Source organism: Bos javanicus, chromosome 2 (assembly GCF_032452875.1).
Source record: "Bos javanicus breed banteng chromosome 2, ARS-OSU_banteng_1.0, whole genome shotgun sequence".
In the NCBI taxonomy this organism is placed as follows: domain Eukaryota; kingdom Metazoa; phylum Chordata; class Mammalia; order Artiodactyla; family Bovidae; genus Bos; species Bos javanicus.
Genome location: NC_083869.1, coordinates 124,852,989 through 124,874,932, shown reverse-complemented (window position 1 = coordinate 124,874,932; position 21,944 = coordinate 124,852,989). Strand labels below are relative to the sequence as shown.

At 40.3% G+C, this 21,944-nt stretch overlaps 1 protein-coding gene across 12 annotated transcripts in view; it reads left to right on the top strand.

The window, feature by feature from the left end:
- PHACTR4 (phosphatase and actin regulator 4) overlaps positions 1-21,944 on the top strand; it is a 109,476-nt gene that overhangs the window by 81,071 nt on the left and 6,461 nt on the right. For all 12 annotated transcript variants that reach the window (XM_061390858.1, XM_061390804.1, XM_061390850.1 and 9 more), the window contains 9 exons: positions 2,807-2,971; positions 3,686-4,081; positions 7,648-8,236; positions 9,571-9,758; positions 10,533-10,686; positions 18,260-18,315; positions 18,756-18,817; positions 20,113-20,250; positions 20,851-20,927. In XM_061390858.1, coding sequence (XP_061246842.1) covers positions 2,807-2,971; positions 3,686-4,081; positions 7,648-8,236; positions 9,571-9,758; positions 10,533-10,686; positions 18,260-18,315; positions 18,756-18,817; positions 20,113-20,250; positions 20,851-20,927 — 1,825 coding nt within the window. The remainder of the gene's footprint in view (positions 1-2,806; positions 2,972-3,685; positions 4,082-7,647; positions 8,237-9,570; positions 9,759-10,532; positions 10,687-18,259; positions 18,316-18,755; positions 18,818-20,112; positions 20,251-20,850; positions 20,928-21,944) is intronic.

Sequence of the window (21,944 nt, the reverse complement as noted above, 5' to 3'; positions counted from 1 at the left end):
TCTCTTTCTCTTTGTACATCCTCAGCTTTGTGCTAGCTGTAGAACTGTGTCATTTTCTTTTCTTTTTTTATCAACTACATCTCCACGCCCATATTGCTACCCTAATCTTTCTTGTTAGTCTGTCATGAAGATCATGCTTTGGTATTTCAACACTCACTGCTGGCTTAATAATGTCAGAACTTTCTCCAATGTGACTTATATGAAGCAGCTTATCAGAAAAGTAAGACTGTAATACACTGGTTGCATTTCATTTCTCTTCATTAGAGCTACTTTGCGTAAGACAAATCTGAAAGCAAAGTTTTAAAAATATATTCTTTGGTTGGTGGGAGAAAGGAACCAAACCAATGGAATATTATACTCTAGGCTTTGGACCATGTGATTGTGTTGCTTACTTGCAAATTTTAATTAAATTATGTATTTATTATCTCAACTATATAAAAATTAAGCAGAGAAAACAAACTTGAAGGAAATATACTAAAATATCATTAGCATTAGTTATTTCTGGATGTTAGAATGGGAGTATAGAAGATTTTTTCTATTTTTCTAAATTTTCTGCATGGTTAGTAATGAGCATGTATAACTTGTTTTTTCATGAGTCTATTTGTTTTTTACAGTAGGACACAAAATCTTCTAGGTATTTAGGTGGGTAACTACAATTATAATGCCTCTTTTACAGCACCTTTGGCCGCTGCTTTTTTGATAATAGCTGTTCCTTACCCCATGCCCTCTCTTGTCTCTCACCTTTCTTTCTCACTCACCAAACCCCATACATTACTTCCTTCTTGTTTTTCACCTTCAATCAGTCAATTTTGCTATATGCTTCCTACTGGCTTTTGGTCCAAGTTATTTTTAGCCTAGAAGCAAGCTTGAAGGTATAATTGACAAGGGAATTGTAACCATTGGACAAGATGCACCTATGCTAACCAGAGAACTGACCTAAGATTTACTCTGTAAGAAGAAACTGAGATGGGCCTTACAGCCTGCTTATGGATCTCCAGTTTAGGTTAAAAGCAGTATTTGAACCTTGCAATTCTTTTCATACTCAGAAACGGCTTTTCGCTTGATTATGGTTCTGACTTGACCATATTATAAAATATATCATGGACTTTCTGAGTTGGGGGTTGCAAAGCACTCATAGATGTTCAGGCCAGATTCTATTAATATTTCTATTCTACTCCATTAGCGTTTAGCACAGACCCTTTGCATTAAATAGAAGAAATTTTACTTCAAAGTAGACAATCCTGATTAAGTAACTTGAGAAATGACTGATCACTTTTGCTGGTATGTGCTGAGTAGAAACTAGTTAATAATGTGTCTTAAACTTTCACTACATGTTTTTCTAAAGTGGGGGTCTTTGTTGGCTTTGAAGTGATTCATTGCTTTACATTCTAGAAAACCCTGTTTTTTGTTAAAGCTGAGCTATATTAACATGAGTAGTAACTTACTACATTTGCATAGCTGTTGTCATCTTGCCCCGTCTGTTTTAAAATTTAAAATACAAATGCTTGTCAGAATACTTTCACTTTAGAAGTACATTTTCATTCAGTGCTCATTTGACTTAGACTTTTTTTTCACTACTTTTAACCCAAGCTCCACCTGTTATTGAGACTGTGTAAAGAATGATACTATCTAATTTCTTAGTAGGAAATGCTGGGTTGGGGTGCAGGAGTCTACAAGGAGTATCTCCCTATGAAAAATAAAGAGAGTAACTAGAGAGTAATTAGTTCCAGTTTCCATGACCCTAGGAGGTGAGACAGTTCAGACTCTAACCTCAGTTTTTCAGTTCTCTCCTCCAAAGGAGTCTAGGTAACCTCACCAGTAACTGGGAACATTTGTCTAACTGTTCCGTGAAAAGTTCTTAACCTACAAGTGTAATAGCGATGAGTGGTCATCCCAAAGCCTGCAGCCTGGTGATCAATCCTGCCATTTAGCTTATAGGAATCCGTCATGTGTGTTAGGTTTACCTTTGATCTATCAGTTCTCCCCCTTGCTGTCTACTCCTGATGCCCTCAGGCACCTCTGCTATTTCTCACCTGCCTTCTGCTCATTATTAGCTTTCCTGTTCCAATCACTGCCTAATGCATCCTTCTCATCCTTCTCAGAGTTAATCTTCTACAAGACAGAGCAGATCTTATCTCTCTCCTACTTGAATTCTTTGGCTTCCTGTTACCTACAGGATTCAGTCCAGACTCCTTTACCTGGTGTTTGGTACCCTTCATAGCCTGGCTCTTGCTTACTTTTCCATTCTCTGTTCTTGCTTGTGTTTTCATTCCTATTAACGCTTTCTTCTGGGCATCTGTTCTCTTCCCAGGCCAAACTAATTGTCAGTTCCCAAACATGTCAAATAATCTCATACCTTCATACATGCTATTCTTTCTTCCTACGTGTCTTTCCTTATCTTGTCATCAAGTGGTAGGCTCCTGCTCCCCCTTTAAGACCCAGTTTAGCTACCACTTTCTGTGAAGCTTTTCTAACCCCATTGCCACCCCCAGGAGAATTGTTTCTTCATTCCTACCGTAGCACTTTATTCATTATAGCTCTTAACATTTAACATAGTGATTACCTATGTATAAGGAATCTGTCTTATTCATGTAGCAAAGCACATAATAGACAATCAAATGTTTATTGGAGAGAGGAATTACTTATTTTCATTGCTACTGTAAATCCAAATAATTTAGATCTCAATAATAAGATAAAACAGAAAGAGGGCTGGATGAAGGGGATAAGAAAGGTTAGAAATTGCTGACTCTTCTCCCTCCCTGATGACGCCAGTCCACCAGTTTGCTCTTTCTTTTGGACCTTGCAGGTGGTGAGGATCCAGGGAAGTTGAGCCATGCCACATTAAAGAACGGCCACACCACCCTCATAGGGAGCACCAGATCTTCTAGTCCAGTCCAGGTAGAGGAAGAGTCGGAAAGAATAGCTAGTCTTAGGAAGCCTGTTCCAGAAGAGGAGCCGAAGAAGCGACTAGGTAATTAACTCTGAGTTTTTTAGTTTAAGAGCCATGGACTGGTCCTTCTCATTTATCTCAGGGGATTGCAGGAGCCAGAGGAGAAGTAAAATCCAGAGGGACTTCTGTTTCCCTCTAGCAATTCTTCAACTAGTTGCCGCTTGAAATAGAATTTCTCCCCTCATTCTTATATTTACAAAATACCTAAATTTGTGATTCTCAAGGACTGAGGTGTGTTAGTTGCTCAGTCATGTCAAACTCTTTGCGACCCCATGGTCTGTAGCCTGCCAGGTTCCTCTGTCCATGGATTTCTCCAGGCAAGAATACTGGAGTGGGTTGCCATTTCCTTCTCCAGAGGACCTTCCCGACCCAGAGATCAAACCCAGGTCTCCCGTATTGCTGGCAGATTCTTTACCATCTGAGCCAACTGGGAAGAGGCTATTAAATATCAGATGTCTGTGGGATTTTTTCAGGCTAAACATCCCTCCTCCTTCACCCAAGGGACTCTGTGTCCAGTTGCCTGGCTCTTGTGTGAAAAATCACTATCATAACGAGCCTCTCTTACTGATTGAGAAAGTGTTATATCCTAAAGTGTATGAGGTTGGGAAACTTTGTCTGTAAACCAACCTGTACGTTAAATAATAGATGGAGTTGACCATAAGCGGTAGGTGTGTTACCTTTTTCAGCCTGTCTTGTGACTCTCTTTCCTTTTAAATCCCATCTATTATTTCACAGGCTCCAGTGGAAGCCAGCCTCATTCTGAAGCAGAGTTCGTTCCCGAGAGTATACCCAAACAGCCTTTACTCCCCCCTAAAAGACACTTGTCCTCTTCTCACGAAGCAAATGAAGGGCAAGCAAAGGATGCCACTTCCTCGGGCAGCTTGGCCAGACCCAGCTCGTCTGCCTGCACCACTGCCATCACCACAGCACCTGCTGCTACCATGGCTGCCACGAACCCAGCAAAAACTGTCCATTCCTCTGGGACCCCTTCCCAAGCACCCAGGACTCTGCCCGCTGCTCCTGCCAGCACTCACACCACTGCTACCCTGAGCCTTACTCACACAGGCCCTGCCAAGCAGCCCCCTATTCCACCCCCGAAACCAACTCACAGAAACAGTAACCCTGTCATTGGTACGTAAGTCTTTAGCTTTCCAAAGTTTGGGGTTTGGTTTGGTTTTAGATGGTAGTTTTATTGGGTAATTGGTACAAATATTGATTTGGTCTGTGAGAGAGTTCTCCGTAGCTTGTCCCTTTGAATGCCCTCAGTATAGAAAAAAGTCTTGAAAATGAGACAGATGGCTATGAATGGAAACAGTGGGGTCAGATATCACTGAAATTAGGTTCAAGGTTTAGGAGATTAATATTTATTTTTCCTAAAGCATTGTTTCTGCACTGCTGTTTATAGTTGGTGGACTAGACATACGAACAGACGTGGGTTTGACCTACATGGTGAAAGGGTTTGTTTTTTTGTGTTTTTTTAACCTACTTTAAACTGCCAATGCATGCCTTCCTTCAACATAAACCCAGTAGATAAAGTGGTGATTGTAGAGGTGCCTGTGTAACTTGTGGTTCAGTATCTAACATAGCATGTTCATGGGGAACTGCAAAGCTACTTAAACTATCTTGATAAAATCACGTTTTGTCTTGGGAGAGTTAAGGATGCTACTCGTAATAAAATGAGTGGTAGAAGAATTAAAGCAGGGAAGATAGTAACTTTTTATTGGTTTAGTAAGTTTTTTATATGTACAGGAATTATATTTAGATTGGTTTTCCTTATATAAATTTAGAGGAATTTTCAAGAAAGGGAGGAGAAGAAAAAAGTAGTTTCTCAAGAAAAATGATATTAGCTTTAGTACTGCTTAAAGTTTTTGTTAATGATTGAATGAAGAAATAAAAAGTGTGCTCATTAAATGGCTAATTAACCAAATTAGGTGGAGTGACTAGAACCCTGAAAAACAGGCTTAGAATTCATTGTGAGTATAACAGGTTGGAGTAGCTTGAGAAAAACAGGATGGAGGTTATTACTATTATCACAGCCTTGGATGGATAGTGCCATGTTGACTTATCTCTGAGGATCGAGGAACTTTCCTACACTTGTTTTCAAAACCTCCATATGAAGTTTTATCTGTTTTATCTAGTGTATAGTTAGGGCAAAAAGAAAGTGAAGAAGTTGTGATTGGCTCAAGGTTATAGTTAGTGAGAGAGAGAAACCAAATACAGGCCTTTCAACTCTAGAGTGCAGGCCTCTGTCTGTACATTTGTGTTTTCAAACTGTTGTTTACATAGGAGTTCTCATTGTGGTCACCTGGAGGGCTTGTTAAAACACAGAGTGCTGGGCTCTGCCCGTAGAGTTTCTGATTCAGTAAGTCTGGGGTAGTGCCCGAGAATTTACATTTCTGATGAGTTCGCAGATGATGCTGATGCTCTGTATATGGGAACCACACATCAGGAACCACTGCTGTCTGTACTGTACCCTGGGCCAAACTATAGAGGCCGCTCCTGGCCTCAGGTGAACAGCCCAAAGCAATAGGCGCTGTGACTGAGGGATTGACAGCAGTCCATGAGCAGTCCTCAGCTGAAGGAGAAAAATAGGATAGTTCACTGAGTTTTTATTAAAGTTAAATAGATTTAAAGAACTATCCTTTAGGGTGTTCCCTGGTGGCCTAATGGTTAAGATTCCAGGCTTTCACTGCTATGGTCTGGGTTCAATTCATGGTCAAGGAACTGAGATCCCACAGACTGCAGGGCACGGCCAAAAAAAAAACTTTATCCTTTATTCTGAAATTATGGATCTTCTTAATTCTTTGGTGTTAAAAGACCTTTTTTTTTCATGAAAGGGTTATGCTAATGAGTGGTTTACTGAATATCGAGGCTTAGTTGAGGGAATTCTCTTGTGGTCTAGTGATTAGGGCTCCATGCTTCCACTGCTGGGGACCTGGGTTCAATCCCTGGTCAGGGAACTAAGATCTCAAAAGCAATGCAGCATGGCCAAAAAACCCTTAGTTGAAAATAATTAAAATGTAAAGATTAACAACCTGAGATTGATTGAGAATGTCTTTTTAATAATGTTGGTCCATGAAACACAAACATTTGGAAATCAGTATTTAGACATTGGTGTGTCTACTAACAGGCATGATAGAATTAGGACTAAGGACTGATTAGGAGTATTGGGACTAAGGAAGGACCTCCATCAATAACTGATGAAGGGAATTGTAACCCCTCCAGTGAACATTTTGCGTCTTTCCCATGCCAAATGCCATTATCACAGTGTGTGTACCAGAAGTCCTTTCCTTTTCAGGTAAATGTTTCCCTTAAATCACTAAAGGTAACTTACTTTATCAATTCAGTTGTTAAAATACTCAGATTTGATCTTGTCAGGGTTGGATTTTGTTGTAGATGGAATAGCTAACCACTGTTTTTAGCCATTTCCAGCAACTGAACAGCAACAATTTTTAGCCAGCCAGCAAAAATCCAATCTACCAGAATATATCTCTTTCATTGATCCTAAAATTTCCATTTTTTGAATCCTTTTTTATAAGTATATGTAGTATTTTTCTAGAAATACCTTTTAAAATTTTACTTATGAAGAATAACATTAAAACATCATATTAGCTAGACTTTTACTTTGAATGCTGCCAATGGAATGGGATTTAGAGCAATTAAATTTTTTTATTTTAGGGAAACTTGAGGTGTTGCTGTCTAGGTAAGACATATAAAACCTTTGTAAACAATTGGTGGGACCAAAGTGAGGGGTTTGGGTCGAGGGTCGGAGGTTGGTGACCAAGAAAACTACTGTTTAGAAAGTTAAAAAAGAGAGAGAGAGAGAACTGCTGTTTAATTATTTTGCCAGGTTGATCTTTTGTGATGTGATGATCCACTTCTTAAAAGCCATTTGGAGTTCTAAAAGGGACTTCGCTCAATCGACACCTGAGACGTGTGGGCTTGGGGGGTCACATAAGGATATATACTGCCATGGTACGGGGAGGGGCCTCTCATCTAATAAACATGTGTTGAGGACCACTGTGTGCCAGGCACTGTGCCCCACCTTGTGAATATGCTGATGGAGACAAGGGACGCCCTGTCGTCAAGGAGCCCGTGTGTACTGAAAAGTGGAGATGGCAGATTGGATGTAAAGGACAGGAAGAGGTGTGGGTACTAGTGAAAAACAAAGTCAGGGGAATCCAGAGGATGGAACCTCATAAGAATGAGTCCTGGGAACTAGCTGAGTCCTTAGCAGTTTGTAGTATGATCTTGGGCAAGCCACCTAACTTTTGGGGCCACAGTTTTTCCTTCTGTAAGATGGTAAAGATGATCTGTTGTATAAGAATATGAAGTGTTGTTAGACAAAAGAACTTATTAGCCACATTTTTTTGTTGTTGTTTCTTTTTGTATTAACTTTATCTACACCAAGATCAAGTCATAAAAAGTTGTCATGTCTGCTATTAAAAAAGTAAGAAATTTCTCATTAGAGTATTAAGGTGGTGGTCATCTCACACCTCTATATGTCTGTTGGACCTTCTACATATTTAAATATTAATTGTTTGTTTCACGATGAGGTAGAGAATGGCAAAGCCATAAAATGGTATAATTAGCACGGAAGATGAAGACTGAACTCAGCTCTAATTCTAGGTCCTGGGCTGGCCCCTCAAAGCACTGTAAAACCATCTTAAATTGAGGTACTGCTTTCTCTTTTCCAGCTGAATTGTCCCAAGCAATAAACAGTGGTACGTTGTTATCAAAGCCATCCCCACCTTTACCACCGAAGAGAGGCATTCCATCAGCCTTGGTGCCCACCTCAGAGTCTGCTGCTGCCACCACCGCCACAAAAGCACCAAGCGATCAGAGAGAGAAGAGCGCATGCTCTGTGGGCTCTGAACCCCTGCTGACTCCCTCCTCCTCCCCACTGCCTGCTCATATACCTCCAGAACCCCCTCAATCCCCTCTACTCCCTGCTAAGACTTTCCAAGTTGTGCCAGAAATTGAGTTTCCACCTTCCTTAGACCTACCGCAGGAGATTCCCCAGCAGGAAAGCCAGAAAAGGGAAGTACCCAAGAGGATGTTGGACCACAGCTTCGGGGAGCCCCAGGTACCCCCTAGGCTGCCCCCAGTCCCGCTGCACATCCGAATCCAGCAGGCCCTAACCAGCCCACTTCCCATGACTCCTCCCTTGGAGGGCTCTCATAGAGCTCATTCGTTGCTCTTCGAGAACAGCGACAACTTTTCTGAGGACAGCAGTACCCTGGGTCGGACCAGGTCACTTCCCATCACTATTGAAATGCTAAAAGTGTGAGTGCCTTTCAAGCTTGCTTCTTGTTCCCTCTTTACTCTAGCCAGCCTTTCTTGGAAAAAATTACTTATAGAGAAAATGTGAACAAACTTAAGAAGAGTACTCAACAAATAAGACACGTTCTTGAATTTGGACTTTTACCCTGCTCATTTCTATGACATTGTTTCCATAGCAGAAATTTCCATGATACAGAAATTACAAATTTCTCTACTTCAAAATTAAAACCACTGTGCATTTTTATGTCTTATAGAGGAAGCAGTGTAACGTGGTGCTTCAGAACATTGACCTTGGAGTAAGCTGGCTCTGGGTTCACATCCCAGCTCTGCCTCTTACTACTAGCTTACAGTAGTGTGTGTCACTTGACCTTCCTGCTCTTTAGTTGTGCAGCCTGTAAACAGGAATAATACCGACCTCATAAGCTTGTGAGAATGCAATTAGACAAATCTGAAAGCTCGAGTGCCTGGCATATGATCTTGGTAGAGAGGGCAGGGAGAAACCTAAAGAAAAAGAAGGGAGCTCTGAAAAATGGTTCAGTATTCCAGCTCTGTAGACTGGAACTGCTCATCTTTTCTCTAGTTCATCTGTCCCCACTCAGTAGTTATTCCTACTTTGTCCGTCTTTTTAAAATTCAGACAAATTGTGACTGAAGGGTAACATTTCTTGGCAAGCTGGAAATTTGTCTTACTAAAAGAATTGTTGTAGAGCTGTTTCAGTATCCTCCTTTTTATTTGTTCTGCCATAATTTCTTGTACTTCCTGGTCTTACTTATTTCATATCCTGGAAAGAGACAGTTTAGGAATTTGAAGTAGGTTACGTCATAGTTTATGCCTCCAGAATGTAAAGGGGAAAAGTTAGTTTTCATCTTTACTTCTCTTTGCTTCCTTGGTTTGAGAAGTGGGTTCAGTATTTTTATTGAGTGTCTTCCCTGAGCCAAGTACTATGTCAGATGCTGTGTAGTCTTCTCATTTAGTCACACCAAAGCAGACTAGCATCTTATATATAGGTCATCAAGGCCGTGTGTGCCAGACACTAGTGCATTCTAGAATTTGTCTATTTCATTCTCACAACAAGCCAACAGGTAGGTATCATCCCCATTTACAGAAAAATTAGGTCACTTAAAATCTAGTAAATAAGTTGTAGCTCTGGGATTTGAGCCCAGAGCCCTTCAGATTAATAGCTGCTAAAAAGTTTCTTAGCAAGATTGTAAAAAAATAAGGAAAAAAACTATAAATTATTTCATTCATGAACTTTTTCAGTTATTTAATACTTTGACTTGCAAATCAATTACTCTTTATGTCTCTGAAAGGGAAATGTAATTATGTTAATTTGTTAGTCCAGACGATGAAGAAGAGGAGGAGCAAAGCCACATATTTGCATTCGATGAAGACGTAGCATCTACCTCAGTCATTCCTAAACTACCGCAGTGTCTGCAGGAGGAAGAAGAAGGGAAAGAGAGTGACTCTGATTCAGAAGGTCCCATTCAGTACCGAGATGAAGAGGACGAAGATGAAAGCCATCATAGTAAGAAGGGGAGAGAAAGAGAAGGAGAAGGCTCTCGTACAGATACAGCTGTGTGTGGTCTTAGCAAGCGTAAGATGCATGGATGCAGACACCCTCTCCCACCCAGGCATCTGGCTGACTGCTGTTGGAAGCCTCTGGGAAAGACACTTGTCCTTGCTGTTCCGTCATACAAGCCAGTCAGAGGGAGCCCAATAGGTTGAGTCAATCAGGTTTTATGTGTTTAGTTTTGATTTAAAAAATGTTTATCTTGATGGTATTAAAGAATGTGGAGTAAAGGGAAGTTAGTGTTTGGGCTTTGTGGAAAAGACAGAAGTGATACTCTCCTTCAGCCTTATAAACTTAACTATGTTCATGGGGCAAAGGAAAAAATATATATGTTCATATGTACCCATCTGTGAATAATAGAATCCTGATTCCTGAAAATGGAAAGCAATTTTAGGAGGAGGAGAACCATCTGAGGTGTGTTAGTTCGAATGCCTTTCTGTTGTAATTCAGAGGCTGTCCCCTGCTTAGATGATCCCTCTTAGAACAACTCTTACTAAGAAGAAAATGTAGAGAGAGAACTGGTAGAAGGGAAAAGGTAGAGTTAACCCATGTCCATCTGCTGCAAAGATTTTTAGATATCTTCAGCTTTACCCCAACCTCTATGTTAGGTAACTCATTGGAGGCCAACTAGAAAGCTGGGATTCTGATAATGTTTGTTCAGATTCTTACCTAGCTCCAGGTAAGGTTGAGCCTGAAGCTTCTACATGTTTTTCTTTCTCTTGTGCAAAGGTGCTCTGGCCAACAAAGTGAAGAGGAAAGATACGCTGGCCATGAAGTTGAACCACAAACCTAGTGAACCAGAAATGAACATGAATTCTTGGCCTCGAAAAAGCAAAGAGGAGTGGAATGAAATCCGGCACCAGATTGGGAACACACTGATCAGGTAGGCCTTTTCTTAGAATATATTGATCTGATTTGATTATGCCAGTATATGTGGGCTTCCCTGATTTCTCAGTTGGTAAAGAACCTGCCTGCAATGCAGGTAACCCCGGTTCGATTCCTGAGCGGGGAAGATCCCCTGGAGAAGGACTGGGCTACCCACTCCAGTATTCTTGGACTTCCCTTGTGGCTTAGCTGGTAAAGAATCCGCCTGCAACCCAGGTTACCTGGGAGACCTGGGTTCCATCCCTGGGTTGAGAAGACCCCCTGGAGAAGGGAAAGGCTAACCAATCCAGTATTCTGGCCTGGAGAATGTCTTAGAGACTTACTTGGTGGTGGAGCATTCATATATCCTTTTTTAAAAAATTTTAGAAACAGTTTTTTTAAAAAGTTAGTTTAAAAAAAAGCATAGTTAAAAAAAAGTACATGTTGTACACAGATGGATATCTTCAATGAATCTGGAAATTAAGGAACTAGATAGCTCTCAGAGCTTTACACCATAAGATAGACATGCTGTTGTTGTTGTTTAGTCACTGAGTCATGTCTGACTCTTTTGTGACCTCGTGGATTGTAGCCTGCCAGACTTCTCTGTCCATGGGATTTCCCAGGCAAGAATACTGGAGTGGGTTGCTGTTTGCTTCTCCAACGGATCTTCCTGACTTGGGTGGAATCCACATCTTCTGCATTGACAGGTGGATTCTTTACCACTCAGCCACTAGGGAAGCCCCAAAAACACATAAGTGTTTTGTTTTTTTTGTTTTTTTTTTTTAGTTTCTAAGAATTCAGGTGGTTCCTAGGACAGCAAGGCTTTTCTGGCATTTATCCTGTTGCTCAGCCCTGAGGTCCAAGCCCAGTTAAATATCACACCCACAATTTCCATTGTATCTATTTCACATGTTCCATGTAACTGCCTCCTTTCAAAGTGTTAGTATTAATATATTTTTCAAGTCGCTGGAACCAAAAGCATAGAGAAACTGAATGCAAGCCAGCTTCCTGCATATGTACTACAAGTAGAGCCCAGGTATACAGACAAGTTTGCCCACCTCAGATGTTTCTCTAGGTAGAGTAAGGAAAAGGAAGGTGGAACTCTTGGCATAGTCCTTAAAAATAATTAAATAAGGATGCCTGTTCATTAAAATATATTCTCCTCTCCTACCTCAGACACCAGGCTCTGCTGTTGGCCAAGATGGCAATCTTAATGCAGACCTGTGGCTCTCTGAGTATTACCAGGAGGTCATCAAGATTAGGAATTAGTTAAAAATGGGGATTTTTTTCTTTTTAATTTTATTGAGATATATTTGGCATACAGCACTGTATAAGTTTAACATATAGAGCATAATGATTTTACTTACATACATCATAAAATGATTATCACAATAAGTCTAATGAAATCCATCATCTCCTATAGATACACAATAAAAGAAACAGGAAATATATTTTTTCCTTGTGATGAGAACTCTTAGGACTTACTCTCTTAATGACTTTGATATATATAACATAGATATTAATTATATTAATCACATTCTATATTACCTCCCTAATATTTATTTTATAACTGAAAGTTTACACCTTTTGACCACCTTCATCCAGTTTCCTGTCTCCCACCCCCTGCCTCTGGTAACCACAAATCTGATCTCTTTTTCCATGAATTTATTTGATTTTTGGAGTATAGTTGACCTACAATACTATGTTAGTTCCTGGTACACAGCATAGTGGTTTAATATTTCTATACATTGCAAAATGCTCACCACAATGAATCTAGTTACCATCTGTCTCGATACAAAGATATTACATTATTATTTACTATATTCCTGACACATTGTACATTTTATCCAAAAATGGCAATCTTTGATAATAGATTCCTTTTTGCTTTATTACACAGATAGTTGCTCATCATTGAGTATCTTTTCCCAGGTCATAATAGTCTTAGAAGAGCTTGTTGAACATTGGCCATGAATAGTCTGAAATTGAAATGCAGAAATATGAGAGATTAACATTTATAATAACAATTTACAATACCATAAAAAAACCTTTAAATATTGTGGATAAACCTGATGAAAGATTATGTAAGACCTGTGCATTGTAAAATATAAAATAATGGTAAAGAAAGTAAAGAAAACCTAAATATATGGAGAGAAATAACATTTTCATGGATCACAAGTCTCAGTATTATCAAGACATCAGATTTAATGCAGTTCCAATCAAAATGCCCCTTAGTGGACTTTAACTGACAAACAGATTCTACAGTTGTCAGAAATATAAAGCAACTATGAAAAAGAACAGGACTGGAGGACTAACACTGTCTTATTTTAAGACATATTATAAAGCTAAAGTTACCTAAACACTATGAAATTGACATAAAGGAGGATGAACAAAGAAATCAATGGAACAGAAGAGACAGCCCAGGAAGAGACTCACTCATATAGAAGAATATGGTTTAGACAAAATTTTCTTAGATATGATCTCAAAGCATGATTCTTTAGAGAAAAACACTGATAAATTGCACTTCATCAAAATTTTTTGTTCTCTGAAAGATACTTTTTCCACATGCCTCAGGGGAACTAAGCCCGGGCGACACAGCTACGGAGCCCACAAACCCTAGAGCCCGTGCTCCAAACAAGAGAAGCCACAACACGAGAAGTCTGCACGCCGCAACTAGAGAGTAGTCCCCTCTCACCACAACTAGAGAAGCCCACGTGCAGCAACAAAGACCCAGCTCAGCCAAAAACAATAATTTTTAAAAAAATTTAGAAACAGAAATAAAGGTGGGGGAAGCAGAAGACTTTAAAAGACACATTATGAAAAAAGATACACAGATGACAAGTAAGAATATGGAAAGATGTTCAACATCATTAATCATTTGTTGTTGTTTGGTCACCCAGTTGTGTCCGACTCTGTGACCCCATGGACTACAGCACACCAGGCTTCCCTGTCCTCTGCTATCTTCTGGACTTTGCTCAAACTCTCATCCATTGAGTCAGTGATGCCATCCAACCATCCCATCCTGTGTCAGCCCCTGCTCCTCCTGCCTTCAGTCTTTCCCAGCATCAGGGTCTTTTCCAATGAGTCAGCTCTTCATATCAGGTGGCCAAAGTATTGGAGCGTCAGCTTTAGCATTACTCCTTCCAGTGAATATTCAGGAATATTCAGGAATATTGATTTCCTTTAGGATGGACTGGATTGATCTCCTTGCAGCTCAAGGGACTCTCAAGACTCCACTCCAGGGACCTCCCTGGTGGTCAGTCACTAAAATTCTATGCTCCCAGAGCAGGGGGCCTGGGTTTGATCCCTGGTCAGGGAACTAGATCTCAAATGCCACAATTAAGACCAAGTACAGCCAAATAAATGAAAATGCTAAAAAAAAAAAATGTCTTCTACAGCACCACAGTTCAAAAGCATCAGTTCTTCAGTGCTCAGCCTTCTTTATGGTCCAGCTCTCACGTCGATATATGATTACTGGAAAAACCATAGCTTTGACTAGATGGATCTTTGTCAGCAACTTAATGTCTCTGCTTAATATAGTCTTTAATATAGTCTCTAGGTTTCTCATAGATTTCCTTCCAAGGAGCAAGCATCTTTTAATTTCATGGCCGCAGTCACCGTCCACAGTGATTTTGGAGCCCAAGAAAATAATATCTGTCAATGTTTCCACTTTTTCCCCTTCTATTTGCCATGAAGTGATGGGACTAGATGCTTTGATCTTAGTTTTTTGAATGTTGAGTTTCAAACCAGCTTTTTCACTCTCCTCTTTCACCCTCATCAAGAAGCTGTTTAGTGCCTCTTCACCTTCTGCCATTAGAATCTTATCATCTGCATATCTGAATTTGTTGGTATTTCTCCCAACAGTATTGATTCCAGCTTATGATTCATCAAGTCCAGCATTTCATATGATGTACTCTGCATGTAAGGTATATAAGCAGGGTGATAATATACAGCCTTAACGTACTTCTTTCCCAATTTTGAACCAGTCAGTTGTTCCATGTCTGGTTCTGTTGCTTTTTAACTCGCATACTGGTTTTTCAAGAGATAGGTAAGGTAGTCTGGTATTCCCATCTCTAAGAATTTTCCAGTTTGTTGTGATCCACAAAAGTCAAAGGCTTTAGCCTAGTCAGTGAAGTAGAAAAGTGAGTGTCAGTCACTCAGTTGTGTTCGATTCTTTGCGACCCCATGGACTGTAGCCCGCCAGGCTCCTCTGTCCATGGGATTCTCTGGGCAAGAATACTGGAGTGGGTTGCCATTTTCTTTCCCAGGGGATCTTCCCGACCAGGGATTAAACCCGGGTCTCCTAGCATTTGAGGCAGAGTCTTTACTGTCTGAGCCACCAGGGAAGCCCCTGTGAAGAAGAAGTGGATGTTTTTCTGGAACTCCCTTGCTTTTTCTATGATCCAACAAATGCTGCCAGTTTGAGCTCTGGTTCTTCTGCCTTTTCTAAATCCCAGTTCACGTACTGCTGAAGCCTAGCTTGAAGGATTTTGAGCATAATGTGAAATGGAAAGGAATGATGGAATACTACAGAGCAGTAAATACGAATGAACTACTAATAATGCCTTTGCTTATATGGATCTCAGTAATTATCCTGAGTGAAAAAAAAACTAGACAAAAAGAGTGCATACTGTATGGTTTTATATAAAATTTTAGAAAATGGAAACTATACATAAAACAAGTCATTGTTTGCCTGGGGGCAGGAGGGCTGAGAGTAAACCAAGCAGATACGTGTTTGCCTGGAGGCAGGGAGGTAGTGATTACAAAGGAAATGAGACTTTGTCAGGAAGGTCATAGTAGGTAGAATTGTACCTCCCAAAATGAATCCTAATCTCTGGTACGTATAGTACATACGTGCTGTGTTGTGTCCGACTCTTTACAACACCATGGACTGTAACCCACCAGGCTCTCCTGTCCATGGGATTTTCCAAGCAAGAGTACTGGAGTGGGTTGCCATTTCATCCTCTAGAAGATCTTCCCAACCCAGAGATCAAACCCATGCCTCCCCTGACTCCTTCATTGCAGATGAATTCTTTACCACTGCACCGCCTGGAAAGATGGTACCTATGAATGTGACCTTATTTGGATAGGGGGTCTGTGTAGATATAATCAATTTAAGATGAAGTCATACTGGATTTTCTTGGGCTCCAAAATCACTGTGGATGGTGATTGCAGCCATGAAATTAAAAGATGCTTGCTCTTTGGAAGGAAAGCTATGACAAACCTAGACAGCACATTAAAAAGCAGAGACATCACTTTACTGACAACAAAGTGTCCGTATAGTCAAAGCTATGGTTTTACCAGCAATCACTTACAAATATAAGAGTGCAACCATAAAGAAGGCTGAGCACTGAAGAATGGATGATTTTGAACTGTGGTGCTGGAGAAGACTCTTGAGAGTCTCTTGGGCTGCAAGATCAAACCAGGTCAATCCTATAGGAAATCAACCCTGAATATTCATTGGAAGGACTGACGCTGAAGCTGAAGCTCCAGAACATTGGTCATCTGACGTGAAGAGCCAACTCACAGGAAAAGACCCTGATGCTGGGAAAGATTGAAGGCCCGAGAAAGGGGCAACAGAGGATGAAATGGATAGATAGCATCACCAACTCAGTGGACATGAATCTGGGCAAACTCTGGGAAGAAAGTGAAATACAGCGGAGCCTGGCATGCTGCAGTCCATGGGGTTGCAAGCAGTTGGACATGACTTAGCGAGTGAAAAATAACGACATACTAGATTAGTTAGGGTAGGCTGTAGTCCAGTGACTGGTGTCCTCATAAGGGGAGGGAAATTGGGACGCAGAGACTCAGACACACATAGGGTGAATGCTAGGTGACTAAGGCAGAAACTAGGCTGACGCATCTAAAAGCCGAAGAACACAGAAGCCGGGAGAGAGGCAGGAACAAGTTCTCCCTCAGAAACTTCGGAAGGAACCAGCCTTACCAACGCCTGGATTCTGGACTCTGGCCTCCAGAACTGTGGGAGAATAAATATTTCCCTGGTAGCTCAGACGGTTAAGCGTCTGTGTACAATATGGGAGACCTGGGTTCGATCCCTGGGTCAGGAAGTTCCCTAGAGAAGGAAATGGCAATCCACTCCAGTACTATTGCCTGGAAAATCCCATGGACAGAGGAGCCTGGTAGGCTACAGTCCATGGAGTCGCAAAAGTCGGACACGACTGAGCGATCTTCTTCATAAGCCATCCACTTTGTGGTAACTTGTTACAGCAGCCCTGGAAATCATTCCAAGGATGATGGATGTGTTCCTTCCCTTGATTGTAGTGATGATTTTACAGGTACATACATATGTCAGAATATCAAATCATGCAATTTATTGTATGTCATTTATACCTTAGTAAAGCTGTGGTGTTGTGTTTTTTAATGAATGTTGAAAAAAGATGGTCTTGTTCAGAGAGACAAGAAAAACTTTGAAATACATATAATTGTAAATTGTATATAAAATGGTCCTGGGAGTTTTCCATGCAACTAAAGAGTTACTAGCACATAATTAGATACTGTTGAGAATTATACATTAAGAGTAAGAATTGAAGAACTTTCTGTTTCTAGAAGTGACAAGTTTTCATTGGTGAATAACATCTCAGATCTGGGAATGAAATAAGAAACTTCATCAATATTTCCGAGAGGACCAAAATTGAAATCATAGGTTTTACAGAATATAACTCCAAAAGAGACAAGTTTAAATTCCAGTGGTTCCTAAACCACTGGTTTAAAAATCAAAAGAAAGACTTCCCTGGTGGACCAGTTGATCAGAATCTTCCTGCCAGTGCAGGGTACAGGGAATTCTAAGCCCATGGGCCACACCTACTGAGCCTTTGCTTCCTAGAGCCCATACTCCCCAACAAGAGAAACCGCCGCAGTGAGAAGCCCCTGCCACCACAGCTAGAGAAGGCCTGCCCGCAGCAATGAAGACCCAGCACAGGCAAAAACAAATAATAAAAAGTAGTGCTTCAAAATAAAAATTTAAAAAAGAGAGGGGCTTCCCTGGTGATCCAATGGTTAAGACTCCATGCTCCCAATGCAAGGGATACAGGTTCGAGCCCTGGTTGGGGACCTAAAATCCCACATGCTACAAGGCATGGCCAAAAAGTAAAAGTTTAAATAAATAAGTAAAATGAGGGGAATCAGAGTCATATGGGAAGCATTACAAATATTTATATATGTGTATGTACACACATACTCATAAAATCTCAGTCCTCAAAATCAGAATCTTTATTAATATCTTTGAGGATCTGTGTTAACCCATATGCTGAAGGAGCAGATCTGTTTGGGAGTCACAAAAGCAGTCCAAATGTTCATTTTACACATGAGTACACTCAGAGTCTAACTAAGCTTTTCTGTGGTGACAGAACTTGTTGGCATCAAAGCTAGTCTCCTGTTTGCTGGTATAGTCCCTTTTTACATTGTAATATATGTATTAACACTTTCAGTGTGAAAAATGTTTCATAAACAAAAACTGAAAATTTTTTGATTTCTTTCTAGTGTAGGGGCTAACATAAACTAAGACCAAAACAGATCTGTATAAACAGGGTTGGGTGATTTAACATAGACAAAACTCCTGTTTATCTCCTTTTTAGACGACTGAGTCAGAGACCAACACCAGAAGAACTAGAACAACGGAACATACTACAACGTGAGTCCAGATATGGAAACGAAGTTGTGTAGATTTTCTTTGTGTATTTCTGACTTTAATATACATAACAGAAACGCATTTTTCAACAAGGGCCGAGCAGAGTATTCCAGCCAAGGAAGGAGTATTCTTAATTTTTCCCCCTGAAGGAACGTAGTTCCCCAAGCTTCCTTTACAGAAAATCATTATGATATTGTTTTGTGTACTGGAATGCTCCAGAAAACTGTATTTTAATAGTCTCATAGTATCCTGCACCTACCTTGGGCATTTGGCCGACCCAGTGTTTGACTACACCAGTTGACAAGAAAATTGTCTTGAGCCCACAGTTAGTATTTATTCTGACTCGGAGCCTGTGAGAATTATCTGTGTGTAATCACTGAAAAGTTTGATATGCTGATTGCCATTCTGAAGTAATATTCTTTGTTTCTGACTATCAACTGTAGCTAAAAATGAAGCTGATCGTCAGGCAGAAAAACGAGAAATTAAACGTCGGCTCACTAGAAAGGTACGCTCCCCAGGTGTTCAGTCTCAGTCTGTGTCTGGTGTGTGAATGGCCTGTTTGACTGGAAAGAAATGAATTTGACTTGAATTGCCATAGGTTTCTGTGAAAACAGAACACATGATGAAAATATAGAAAACAATACAGCATTACAAGAACTTTTTTTTTTTTTTTTAACTATTTAAAGAAAGCCTGGCACATGAAGGTGTTCAGTAAATATTTGCACACGTTTGACCTTTTCTTTAGTAGACCTGGAATTTTGGTATCAACTAAAACCTGCGGGAGTATGGACACAGTAACAGGAAGAGTGTGTAGTGCTTGTTTTTCCAAGGCAAACCTCATATTCTAATGAGAGAAACAACTGAATTGACCCTTACTTACACCTGAAAAGTGTGAAAAACCAAGTAAGATTTTCTCATTGGTCCCAAATCAGTTAGGGTAGAATCATTTCTGTTGCAGGCTTGTTTAGCCCTTAAACTCTGGGAGTAAGCCATTTTTCCTTTGCCTCCCTCATTATTAGTTGGTAATTACCTCCTGTAGATTCTTAGAATTGGTCTGCGTTCTGTAGATATTTTTTAAAATGTACGGGAGTCCCCAGGAAAGCGAGGAAACTAGACATCTCCTCCTGATTTTTCCTACTTCTCCCCTTCCCCAGGACCAGACGAATTATCCTTGGTAGACTGCGGGTGGCTAAAGGCCATCACAGGATTTAAAGGCTTCAGATTGAGCAGGTTAACTGATTGTTCACCCTTAAGTCTTAATTTGCTACAGAATCTGGTGTCTTGGGCATTACTCACGTTGACAGGAAATTCACCCTTAATGTCCCTCATTAATAGATACTGCTTTCATATTCAGTGGATTCACCTTCTAGTGTCTTAGATGTGAATTTGTAGCCTGGACCCTTTTGCTGCCCAACATGTGGTCCACGGACCAGCAGCACTGGCATCACCTGGGATTTGTAAGAGCTACAGAATCTCAGGCCCCACTCCAAATCTGCTTAGTCAGAATCTACACTTTAACCATATCCCCAAATGGTTTGTATGCCTGTTAAAGTTTGAGAAGCACTGGTTATACTGGTTTAATAGCAATTCTTCGTTCTCAATCTTGGCTGTGCATCATGGAGTTAAACAAATTCCTGATACTCAGAATCTGAGGATGGACCCAGAGATCAGTCATGTTTCAAGGTCCCAAGGTGATTCTGTTGTGCAGTGAAAGTTGAAGCTCTGGATTAAAGGCAGTTTGAATGCATGATTGATGCCTGACTCCTGGCATAGTGAACTGAGGGCCTCCATTTCTTTCAGCTCAGTCAAAGGCCAACTGTGGCTGAACTACTTGCCAGGAAGATTCTGAGGTTTAATGAATACGTGGAAGTGACAGATGCTCACGATTATGACCGGCGAGCTGACAAACCTTGGACCAAACTGACCCCTGCTGACAAGGTATCTGTCATTTGTCTGTCTCTCTTTATTTGAAGGACACAAGACATCAACTAGAACGGGGAACCATAAACAAAATTTCTACTTCTTGTATAATGTGAAATATCTAATTATGATACAAAATACCAAGAAGTACAAACTAAAACATGGACATCGTCACCAAAACTTACAGAAGAGAAAATCCCTGCTGTATTGCAGGGTACAAAAAGCTGCAAGGAAATAAAGCATATTTTTTAACGGGAGTTATGTTTCATTGGAGGGAGTTTGGGTGGTATATTTTAGTAATTACCCATATTTCACTTTTATAACAGGGAAAGCATTTTTACATGCTTGGGAAACTGTAAAAGCTACAGTCTCTCTTTTGAGCTCTTCAAGGGTTTTGATTTAACTGGAGATTTCAGGTTTATTATGAGACAGAGGTTGTCAGGAAGGCAATGTGCATCAGGCTCAGAGCCACACACAGAACTCTGTGTTCACCTGACTTCTTCCCTCTCTCTGGGTTGCCTGGTCAGAGTTAAGCACAGTAGAGATCAGATGACAAAGCACGCTGTTGCTGTTGTAGCAGACAGAAGATGCTGAAACATTTTTGTTTCTACTCTACAGGCTGCCATAAGGAAAGAATTAAATGAGTTTAAAAGCTCAGAGATGGAAGTTCATGAGGAGAGTAAACATTTTACACGGTAAGACCTAAATACTGGAAGCTAAGTAGAACTCCACCAAAAAGCAAACGAGGCAGAGTTGTTCAGCTTGAAAGGATTCTAAAGACATAGTTAAAAGAACAACACTCGGTGTTAACTGCACAAAGACTATATTAAGAGAAAGAGACGAGAACTAAGAGGCATAGTTCATGCCTTATGGAGTATGGCATTTTATGTATTTTATATCTTACTTGTTACTTGCAGTAAACATACCAGGTGTGTTCATATCCCCATTTTATTAATGAGGAAATAAGACTCAAAAGGGTTAAGTAAGGTGCTTGACTTGCACAACCAGGATGTGGGAAAAGCAATGAATGACTAAAAGCAGTTGGGTGCTCTCTTTTCTGCACCTCACTGTCCCAGGTTATGGATACGGAATGGTTGCTAAGCTGGAAAGGAACCTGCCCCCTCTGGTTTCAGTCCTTTTTAGCACAGTTGATCTTACCAGTTTAGTGTATAAACATCATGGAAAAAGCCACAAAGCACCCAAGAAGCATTCTGATTTGGAATTACTGTTGTGATTAAGGCCCCAGCCCATACCTAAAGACTCAGGTAGCCACAAATGGAATCTGTAGAAGTATCTAGGTGACTCTCAAAACACTTATAAGAAGAGGCTAAATGAAAGAAGGTATGAAAAAAAAAAAAAAGAAAGAAAGAAGGTATGATGACAATTACAGTTTGCTGTAAAAAGAAGGAACAAGCAAAGTTGGAAGACAAAATATTAAACATTTTTCAATAAAAATACAGAACAAATGGTTATTTTAACTACATAATTTTTTTGTACTGAACTATGACAGAATTAGAGAAGGCAGCTTCTTTGAACAACAGTTGTGCCATTCAGGGCACTGTAATATGACCTCAATAACAAAACGTACTTGTCAGTAAGGAGATTATAGTCTAAGCTGGGAAAAGATGTGTATACCACTCTGTACAGTCAATATGATAAATGCCTTAGCCATTCTGAGGGCTGAAACTGTCGGGTTTCATGTCCCACCTCCA